Source organism: Carassius carassius, chromosome 18, assembly GCF_963082965.1.
Source record: "Carassius carassius chromosome 18, fCarCar2.1, whole genome shotgun sequence".
Classification (NCBI taxonomy): domain Eukaryota; kingdom Metazoa; phylum Chordata; class Actinopteri; order Cypriniformes; family Cyprinidae; genus Carassius; species Carassius carassius.
The window spans coordinates 3,950,260-3,961,020 of NC_081772.1; the positions used below are offsets into that span (position 1 = coordinate 3,950,260).

At 41.3% G+C, this 10,761-nt stretch overlaps 2 protein-coding genes across 2 annotated transcripts; both read right to left on the reverse strand.

Annotated features, from left to right (window-relative positions):
* Nucleotides 1-1,168: 1,168 nt before the first annotated feature.
* Nucleotides 1,169-2,488, reverse strand: LOC132091785 (trace amine-associated receptor 7e-like). Its single transcript, XM_059497891.1, has one exon. It carries the CDS (start codon nucleotides 2,186-2,188, stop codon nucleotides 1,169-1,171), a length of 1,020 nt encoding a protein of 339 aa, XP_059353874.1. The 5' UTR covers nucleotides 2,189-2,488.
* Nucleotides 2,489-9,142: 6,654 nt separating this feature from the next.
* LOC132091787 (trace amine-associated receptor 13c-like) lies at nucleotides 9,143-10,418 on the reverse strand. Its single transcript, XM_059497892.1, has one exon. The coding sequence runs from the start codon at nucleotides 10,160-10,162 to the stop codon at nucleotides 9,143-9,145; it is 1,020 nt and encodes a 339-aa protein (XP_059353875.1). The 5' UTR covers nucleotides 10,163-10,418.
* Between the last annotated feature and the right edge of the window lie 343 nt (nucleotides 10,419-10,761).

A 10,761-nucleotide genomic window follows, 5' to 3' on the forward strand; every position in this document is an offset into this window, starting at 1 on the left:
CATTACCTTAAACTCCAATCTTTCACACATCCGCACACACGTAAGATATATAAAATCAAGCACTTGATTACATGTAAATCTACTCACGTGGTGTACATTTTGATCTGCCCTTGCCCATTGTTGTATGTAGGCAAAACTATCAGGGCTTTACGAACGAGAATTTTGGAACATTTGAGTGCAATCAGGAGATGTGATGCAACTTCGTCTGTTTCCCAACATTTTCAACTAGCTAAGCATGCAATTTCTGACCTGAAATTTCTGGGCATCGAAAGAGTCTTGCCTAAAAGGAGAGGTGGTGATGTAGATAAAAAACTGCTACAGAGAGAATCTTTTTGTATTTTTGAACTCAACAGCCTTTTCCCGAAAGGGATGAATGAAGAGATAAACTATTCATGTTTTCTGTAAATGCCTTTATTCTTTTTTAGAGATAAATATTGTTAACTTTTCTATCAAAAGAATTGTGCTTCTATTTGTTCTCTGAGTCTGGGCTGTAGCCCCCCCCTTTGCACCTGTTACTTTCCTGATTATCTATCGGGTACTAATTGACTGCATGTCTGTTGTTGATTCATTATGAGCATTGAGAATAGCTGGATGGCTGAAATGTCTACTCTTGCTCTAATAAAATGATTGATTCTTTTTGTTAAAGACTTTGTCTAGTTTTTCAGAGTGCGAACCATCAACAGTCTCTTCTACATTTTACTGGTTTTCACGCACCTGGACTTACAACCAGCCTTCATCTGAGCGCAACAATATTCCCTTTGAAAGTTATATTACATGTTTTTACCAAAAATTTGACCAAAGAAGCACATGAAACTTGCTTTTTATTAGAATTAATTTATATTTAATTAATAATTAATAATTTTGTAACATTGTAAAACGAAAAAGAGTAATCAGTTTCATAGATGTCTAGAGTTAACATTTCTAATCGCATATATTACTGATCTGTTGAAAAAGTTTTTTTTATGTCATCCAACAAACAATTTCACTTTTGATAAACAATGCTGATTTGTGCATGTAATGAGGAAGCAGTTTTTGAAAAACATGCCTTGTTTTATTCATCAAAATATATGAATAATCATATTTTTCCTGCTCAATAATGATCAAAATCTACATTAGAAAATACCGATACATAAATAACAGAATACTGAGGACAGATGTTTATTTTTCATTAAGAGTTTAATGACAGAACATTTATCAGAGAGGAGTCTGTGTTCAATATTTTAAAAGTAATAATTATCTTAACACTTTTCTTAAACCAAGGGTACAACAGAGCATAGAGAAGTGGATTGATGGAGGAATTAAGGTAAAAGAGAACCAAAACACTGTTGATAAGATTAGAAAATGAGTCATTTTTTAAGAAATTTGTTAAAGAGAAAATATAATACGGCAGTAAACACAGGAGAAACACGAAGACCAGAATCCCGAGTGCTAATGCAGCTTTTAGCTCTGATTTGTCACTGACTCTGTTTTTGGAGGACTCTGTTCTGTTGTGAATTTGAAGAGCTCTTATAGCAGTTGCATGTCTCTTAGCAATGACAAAAACATGCGTGTATAATATTATAATAAGTGTACAAGGCATAAGAAACACAACTATGAGGTCAACGAGGGATGAAACCTCATCTACGATATAAATACATTCTCCTGGACACATGACATCAGTGAAGTTATTAACGTAAAGAAGAGTAAAGTTATAAAGGAGTGAAAACAGCCAGTTAAATAGAGTTGCTATGCAGGTGACAGTGGGTGAGATCTTCTCAGAGTAAAGAAAAGGAGAACTCAAAGCCAAAAACCGATCAACTGCTATCAGAGCCACAGTATGAACAGACACGGTTGGTGCCTGAAAAGTCACAAAACTGAAAACTGAACACATCACTGGGCCAGAAATCCAACAAGATTCAATGAGCCAAGATAAGTGAAATGGCATCACAAAAACTCCCACCAGAAGATCAGACACAGCCAAAGAGAGGATGAGGATGTTCGCAGGTGTGTGGAGCTGCTTGAAGTGACTAACAGAGATGATGACCAGCAGGTTTCCACACACGGTTAGAAGAGACACAGCTGCTGCAGCCACATACAGAATCACATAGACAGAAAAAGAAACAGATCTCTCTGGACACAAATATTCCTGACAGACATCGCTTTGGTTCATTGCTGTAAGATTCATGTGTGAAGTACTGTGGAGAAACATCAAGTCTTCCTTCTTGAATTGTTTAGAACAAAGCAACAATGAATTTGAATCTATTAGTTGTATGTCCACCAGAGTGAGTCCAATCCCATTCGTTCCTCAGTGTAAAGGGTTTGCATTGTTCCCAGTGAGCAGGAAGACACCAACTTTGGCAAACAATACATTTTACAATTTTTTTTATATACGCAAATGTCTCCTCCCCTCGACAATAAATGTTTAATAATGTGCTTCTGCTGGGAGTTCATGTTAATTACATCTTCATCTTTGCTCATAATTACAAATTTTTTTTTCATTCTTTCATCATTATATTTCAATTACAAACTCAATACACAAGTGTTGTTTTCAAAACAAACAAACAAAACAAAAAAATGAATGTACTTTACATAATGTTTTCCACAATGTTCACTTGCCATATTTGCGATAGTAAATTTAGCACTTTTATCTAAAGTAGAAGTAATTCAACATTATTTACATAATTTACATTTCAAACTGCTATAAATCATGGTGGAAAAAACTAAAGCTTTTCAAATATAAAATTTTAAAGAAAGAAGATAAATTACTGCCTAAACAAAAAATTAATTAGGCATCCCTTTAGCAAGAACTTTACATTTGTTTCTCATTTTCAGCACTGTGTGTGAGCAGGTCAAAGGTGAACAGACTGTCATTAGAGCGGAGCTTAACATGCAACTCCACATTAGACATTGTCTCCCTCTAGTGGTTATTCCCTGTCACAACGTGTCAGCTGGTAAACCTAATTCCTCTTCAAGAACTCGAGCTGCATCGAGAAAGCTTTGGGGAACGTCTCCAGCATGACGTCTCTGAATAACATGTGTAATCAGTCCAATGGATGGCCGAGACATCATAGGCGGGTGGCATCAGAGACCAGGAAGCATAAAAGCACGAGCATTCACTCTCAGAAGGCTGTCTTTGAGGAGTGAGCCTTCATTGCCGTTTCTCGTGGTGCCAGCCCCGCTTTCGCCGAGGCGGAGCGGTGGTTGTGCCCGCAGGTTTCGCTTTCGGATCCGCTGGAAGGAATGTAGACGGTCCCTATCTTCTTCCTTAACCACCAGATCCAGTTTGGAAGCCCGTTTGCGGATTGATGTGGAAGGCGTCGATGAGCTCGCCAGTTGCACAAGTATCAGTTGCACAAGCACCAGTTACAAAAGCATATTATGCCTAATATTATAATAAGCAGCATTAATGAGGAGTGGAGCTCGTGCAGTCGGCTCTCAGGGAGCTGATTGTGCTTTTCTGGCATTTAAGCACTCCACTCTTGCCGGGCACGCTTCGAGGAGTGTGTCTGTGCATGTGATCTTGCAGTTGCGGTCGCGCTGCTGCTGAGGCTAAGGCCTAGGACTTTTTGAGGGCCATCTCCCTCTGGGGAAGAGCGGTGTACACTGCATTAGATGGTGCCTGTCTCTCCTCAGTGCCCTCAGGAGATCGATCTGCCAACCTTGACAGTGTTCCAGGGTTCAGCGGTCTCCACAGAGGTCTCTAGAACAGCTAGTATGGTCATTTTGTGCTGGTCCGCTGCTTCTGGGCACAGAGCTAGTGGCTCTAGGTGTACCAGAGGCCAGTCTCGTGAGACTGGTTCACTTAGGAGGTCACATGGTGGTGTAGGAGCCCCTGCCAATTGTGCTTCATGGGGCCCTGCCCCAAGCAGGCTCTGGTCTAGTCTTCCTAGCAGACGACGTGGGTCTGAGGACCGTCGTTTTTATAAGACTTCAGATACAAGTGTCCTGATGCTGTGGCTTAGGACCTCGGAGGGCAGGCCCCTCTGGGGAAGAGCGGTGTACACCGCATTACACATTATTCCATTAGTAGACTATTTGCAAGCGTGAAAACTACTGCCAGATGTGTCTCAGTGGGTCCTGCATACTGTAGTGAGAAGCCACACAATCCAGTTCTGGTGGGCCCCAAGCAGGCTTTGGTAATGGAACAGAAGTAGACTCTCTCTGAGGACGGAGGCCATCAAGGTGGTTCCTCCTTGGGTTGCAGAGTCCTGGTCCTACAGCCGGTACTTCACTGTTCCAGGGAAGGATGAGGTGTTGTGTCCTTTTTTAGATCTGTGTTTTTTTAACTACTCAGTTAGGGGACTGAAGTTCAGCACACTTGCAAAGGCCAACTCCAAGGATTGGTATGCCACGATCTCTTAAAAAGATGCACTTATCTCCATCCTTCTTCATTGGAAGTTCCTGACGTTTGCTTTTGGGGGCAAAAGCCTACCAATACGGATCTTCCTCAGACCTTGCACTCTCACCCCACACTTTCACGACTCAACCACATTGACGATTGGTTGATATTAGCTCAATCAGAGCAGATGACGGTTTGGCATCGAGGTGTCATTCTCGCTCAAATGAAAGAGCTTGGGTTAAGACTTAATGCCAAGAAAAGTGTGCATTTCACCCTCTCTGCGATCTGTGGAGTGGCCACCATCCAACATGGCATATCATCTGCCCGAGGATGCTGGCCATGCTTTGAACACTACATTACTTTCTCCCAGACTTAAGAGGTCACCATGTGTTGCTGCGAACCGACAAAATACCAGTGGTCTCTTACATCAACCACCAAGTTGTTCTGCACTCATGCCATTTATACAAACTAGTGTACCAGATCCTTGTGTGGTCCCAGGGTGAACTCCTCTAACTGAGAGCAGTCCACATTCCTGGGCATCTTAATATGGGAGCAGACATCCTGTCGAGGCAGGGGTCGAGGCCTGGGGAATGGCGGCTTCACACCGAGGTGATGAAGCAGAGTTGGAGAGGTTGGCCAGACTGTTTGCAAGTCTGGCCAACAGATCTGGTGGATCTGTTTGCAACTCAAGACACATTGCACTGTCCCCTCTGGCTTCCTCTGACTCATTCAGCTCCACTTGGGCTGGACGCCATGCTACAGACGTGGCTGAGGCTTCGTCTGTACATGTTACTGAACTCTTAGCTTCCGGTCTCTCAACCAAGGTTGTTAAGACCGTTCTCCAATCCAGAGCTCCCTCAATGAGGAATCTTTATGCCTTGAAGTGGAAGCTTTTCACTTCTTGGTGCGGAGACTGCCAGTTCGACCCAGTTAACTGCCCAGTTGGTACAGTGCTGGAGTTCATGCAGGCCCTTCTCTCAGTCAGTGGGCAGAAACCCTCTGGTTACATTTTTCCTCCATGCTGCACTGAGGCTGAGGCCTCTGGCCAGAAGAAGCTTATGCTAAGCGGTGATCAGGATGCTATCCTAAGCCTCGAGTCCTCTGATCTCCCCTCTCTTGGGGGTCAAGACCCACTCCTTCTGAAGTTTAGCCATTGGACGGGTTGCCCCCGATTACTGTCAGGGTCCTTTCTCCTTCTCTTGCTTTAGCTGTGCTCTTCCACACTAGGCAGAGATTTGAAATTCTGATGGCGTGGGCATTCTCATTCCCCAAAGCGTTCTCGATGCAGCTCTATTTCCTGAAGAAGAACGTCTAAGGTTATGTATGTAACCCTGGTTCCTCAAAGGAATGAGCGTGCGTTGCAGTGCCACACTTCCGGCATCGCTGGCCAGAGCTTGCTTCATCCTTTGAGGCTGGTTGCCGGTCACCCGTCTATGATGTCTCGCCCATCCATTGGACTGATTACAAAGGTTATTCAGAGATGTCACGCTGGAGGCGTTCCCCAAAGCGTTCTTGATGCAATGTCTCGTTCCTTCGAGGAACCAGGGTTACATACGTAACCTTAAGACTTTATTCCCTTTTTAGGTCATATAAAATTTGTACACAACAATATCATAGAGATAGACAAATGGCACCTGCTGGATATTTTCATTACCAGAAGGCCCCTGCTGAACTTTATTTTTACTACCCGCAGTTACCACAGCACCGACTGTTCAATTCAATTGAATTCAAGTTTATTTGTATAGCACTTTTTACGATACAAACATTGCAAAGTAACTTTACAGGAAATTAAGTTTCTACAATATTTAGTAGTAGCTTGAAAGTGGTGACTGAATAGGAGAAAATTATTGGTCATCCAATCTTTTTACATTTTTATCACACTCTGTTAGCTTAAATAATTTAGAAGTTTCATCTGGTCTCGTTGAGATATATAGTTGAGTATCATCAGCATAACAGTGAAAACTAATCCCATATTTTCAAAAAATATCACCAAGGGGCAACTGTTACAAGTAAGGGGTGTATGCTAAACGAAAGACAAAGAGCTTGAGGAGGATCGGGATCAAACGAGGAGTTTACTGCAGATAGAAGGAGAATACAGACAATATACTACACTCACAATACAATATCTCGTTAACATACAAATAACAGCTTTAACATAGACAATCACGGACGAGGAGGAACTGAACAGACCGGGTATTTAAACACACAGGAGGTAATGAGGGAACTGGAGACAGGTGGGGAATAATCAATTAACCAAAACAAGAAAAGGAAGGTGACCAAATAAGGGAACAGAAATCCATGAACGTAACAGTTCGCCCCCTCCCGGAAAGGTGCCTCCTCGCACCGCAAGAGGAATACCAGCGGAGGGAGGGTGGGGGTTCTGGAGGCGGGCAAGGAGCAGGCAAGGAGCAGGTGAAGAGGGAGCAAGGAGGATGGAACCAGGGCGGAGTGGATGGAGGGAGGAGCCAGGGAGGAGCCCAGAGCAGGAGGAGCCAGATGGTCCTCCAGTGACCAGCCAGGACGGAGATCCACGGTGGAGTCGACGGTGGGAGGAGTCATGGTGGAGAATGAGCCGATGACACCAGGGGGCCGACAGGCGGAGACTGCACCGGAGGGTGAGGAGCCCAAGATAGAGCAGCGCAGCCGCAGAGCCAGGGTGACGTCGAGGATCCGGAGGGCTAAGGTGGAGCAGAAGGCTCAGGCGACCAAGGCGGAAGCGGGGTCCTGGAAGACCGCATTTTTCTCCAGCACCCACTCCACGAAAGTGGCGAAATCCTCTCGGGGACTGTTCGCTGGTAGGCGTGCCTTACACCGCTCGCTCAGGCCGGTGTAGAAGAAGTTAGAGAGCGAGCGGTCGGGGAAGTGGGTAAGACATGCCAGATCTAGAAAGTCCCTGGTATGGTCCTCCAGCGAACGGTCCAGTTGCTCCAGGCAGGAGCAGGAGACGAACTGCTGGAATGGCCATACCGGGAGAGGGAGAAAAAAATAAATAAATCAAAAGAAAGAAAAAACGCCACTAAATAAACTATTTTGTTTTGGTCCGTGATTCTGTTACAAGTAAGGGGTGTATGCTAAACGAAAGATAAAGAGCTTGAGGAGGATTGGGATCAAACGAGGAATTTACTGATGATAGAAGGAGAATACAGACAATATACTACACTCACAATACAATATCTCGTTAACATACAAATAACAGCTTTAACATAGACAATCACTGACAAGGAGGAACTGAACAGACCGGGTATTTAAACACACAGGAGGTAATGAGGGAACTGGAGACAGGTGGGGAATAATCAATTAACCAAAACAAGAAAAGGAAGGTGACCAAATAAGGGAACAGAAATCCATGAACGCAACAGCAACATGTATATTGAAAATAGAAGAGGACCTAGGACAGATCCTTGTGGGACTCCATATTTTACTGGTGATAAATGAGATGACTCCCAATTTAAATAAACAAAATGGTAGCGATCGGACAGATAGGATCTAAACCATCTTAGAACCTGCTCTTGAATACATGTATAGTTTTGTAATCAATCTATGAGTATGTCATGATCTATGGTGTCGAACGCAGCACTAAGATCAAGTAAAACTAGCAATAAGATGCAGCCTTGATCTAACGCAAGAAGCAAGCCTTTAATAATTAACAAAGGGCAGTTTCTGTGCTATGGTGGGGCCTGAAACCTCACTGAAATTCTTCATACTTTCTTCAGATCATTCTTCAGATCATTTTTTTTGCAGGAAGGAGCTCAATTGAGTAGACACAACTTTTTCAAAATATTTAGACATAAATGGAAGATTTGAAATGGGACTGTGACACTGACCACTCTCTTGTTGGGAGCAAGGTAGACACAAAGACAATATGGACACGGTCCGTGTCACTAGTTAAAATTGCTTATTTCTCTGGATTTAAACATTCTTCAAAACATTGGGATATTTTACTTAAAAAAATCGTACATATTGTGCCTTTAATATAAACATCAAATGTTACACAGGAGAGAAAAGATTGCAGAGCAGGTAAAACAATTATTGTATTTTTTTGGGGCTTAAATGCTATTTTTATTTTGAAGCAATAGCCTCATGAAAGTGAAAGTTGTGACATTTGCCAAGTATGGTTACCCATACTCGGAATTGGTGCTCTGCATTTAATCCATCCAAGTGCACACACACAGCAGTGAGAAATCAAAAGTGAAATCAGTGCTCTATCAGGTCTTACTTTAATCAGAATATTTGTGATGTTTGCCTTAAATTTAATTCTAGGACATTTTTTTTTTTACTTTTTGAAGGACAACTAATTAAATATACATGTCATAATTTACATCAAATTTTTACATTTTATCAAGAGTCAAGTGGACAAGCTTTCAAGGACAAGGGCGTTCGGCCCTGCTATGGCCTATGTCTCATCATCTTAACTGTTCTACCATGAGGATGATGGCTTAAAAAATTGACCAAAGAAACATATGAAACTCGCCTTTTATTAGAATTAATTTCTATTTAATTACTAATTTTGTAATATTCTAAAAAGAAAAAGAGTGATCAGTTTTACAGATATCTAGACTTAACATTTTGAATCAAATTTATGGATATATTACTGATCTGTTGAAAAAGTTTTTTTTTTCATGTCATCCAACAAACATTTTTACTTTTGATAAACAATGCTGATTTGAGCATGTAATGATGAAGCGGTTTTTGAATAACATGTCTGGTTTTATTCAACAAAAATATAAATAATTATATTTTTACTGCACAATAATGATCAAAATTAACATTAGAAAATACTAAAACATAGACACTAGAAAACTGAGAACAGTTGTTTTTTTTTCATTAAGAGTTTAATGACAGGACATTCATCAGAGAGGAGTCTGTGTTCAATACTCTTAAAGTAAGAATTATCTTAACACTTTTCTTAAACCAAGGGTACAACAGAGCGTAGAGAAGTGGATTGATGGAAGAATTAAGGTAAGCGAGAACCAAAGCACTGTTGATAACATTAGAAAATGAGTAATCTTTTAAGAAATTTGTTAAAGATAAAATATAAAATGGCAGTAAACACAGGAGAAACACAAAGACCAGAATCCCGAGTGCTAATGCGGCTTTTCGCTCTGATTTGTCACTGACTCTGTTTTTGGAGGATTCTCTTCTGTTGTGAATCTGAAGAGATCTTATAGCAGTCGCATGTTTTTTAGCAATGACAAAAACATGAGTGTATAATATTATAATGAGTGTACAAGGCATTAGAAATACAACTATGAGGTCAACGAGGGATGAAACCTTGTCTATGATATTAAGACATTCTCCTGGACACATGACACCAGTGAAGCTATTAACGTAAAGAAGAGTAAAGTTATAAAGGAGTGAAAACAACCAGTTAAATAGAGTCGCTATGCAGGTGACAGTGGGTGAGATCTTTTCAGAGTAAAGAAAAGGAGAGCTTAAAGCCAAAAACCGATCAACTGCTATTAGAGCCACAGTGTGAATAGACACGGTTGGTGCCTGAAAATTAAAAAAACTGAAAACTGAACACATCACTGGGCCAGAAATCCAACATGATTCAATGAGCCAAGATAAGTGAAATGGCATCACAAAAACTCCCACCAGAAGATCGGACACAGCCAAAGAGAGGATGAGGATGTTGGCAGGTGTGTGGAGCTGCTTGAAGTGACTAACAGAGATGATGACCAGCAGGTTTCCACACACGGTTAGAAGAGACACAGCTGCCGCAGCCGCATACAGAATCACATAAACAGAAAAAGAAACAGATCTCTCTGGACACAAATATTCCTGACAGACATTGCTTTGGTTCACTGCTGTAAGATTCATGTGTGAAGTACTCTGGAGAGACATCAAGTTTGCCTTCTTGAATTGTATAGAACAAAGCAACAATGAATTTGAATCTATTAGTTGTATGTCCAACAGAGTGAGTCCAGTCCCATTCGGTCCTCAGTGTAAAGGGTTTGCATTGTTCCCAGTGAGCAGGATGACACCAGCTTCAGCAAACAATACATTTCACAATTGTTTTATACGTAAATGTCTCCTCCCCTGAATAATAAATGTTTAATAATGTGCTTCTGCTGGGAGTTCATGTTAATTACATCTTCATCTTTGCACATGATCACTAAATATTTTTTCATTCTTTTATCATTATATTTTCAGTTTCAAACTCAATACACAAGTGTTCTGTTTTCACTTTTAAACGAAAAACAAACAAACAAAACAAAAACATCGATATACGTTCCATAATTTCTTCCAGTGTTCACTTGTCAAATTTGCGATACTAAATTTGGCAGTTCTCTTACGAGAGTTCTCTCGTACTGAGTCTTTTAGCTAAGAAGCTACGGGAAAAGTCTCTTTTCACGAAATACTGAAGCAAAAAGTTATCCTTAATTTTGAATTATTGTAAAGCGCATTTGCAGCAGCACACAGCCATAGGCGAGACGGCTTGC

Bases quoted from the DNA above. Each gene is read 5' to 3' on its own strand.
- LOC132091785 (XM_059497891.1), bottom strand. From the start codon at position 2,188: ATGTTTCTCCACAGTACTTCACACATGAATCTTACAGCAATGAACCAA.
- LOC132091787 (XM_059497892.1), bottom strand. From the start codon at position 10,162: ATGTCTCTCCAGAGTACTTCACACATGAATCTTACAGCAGTGAACCAA.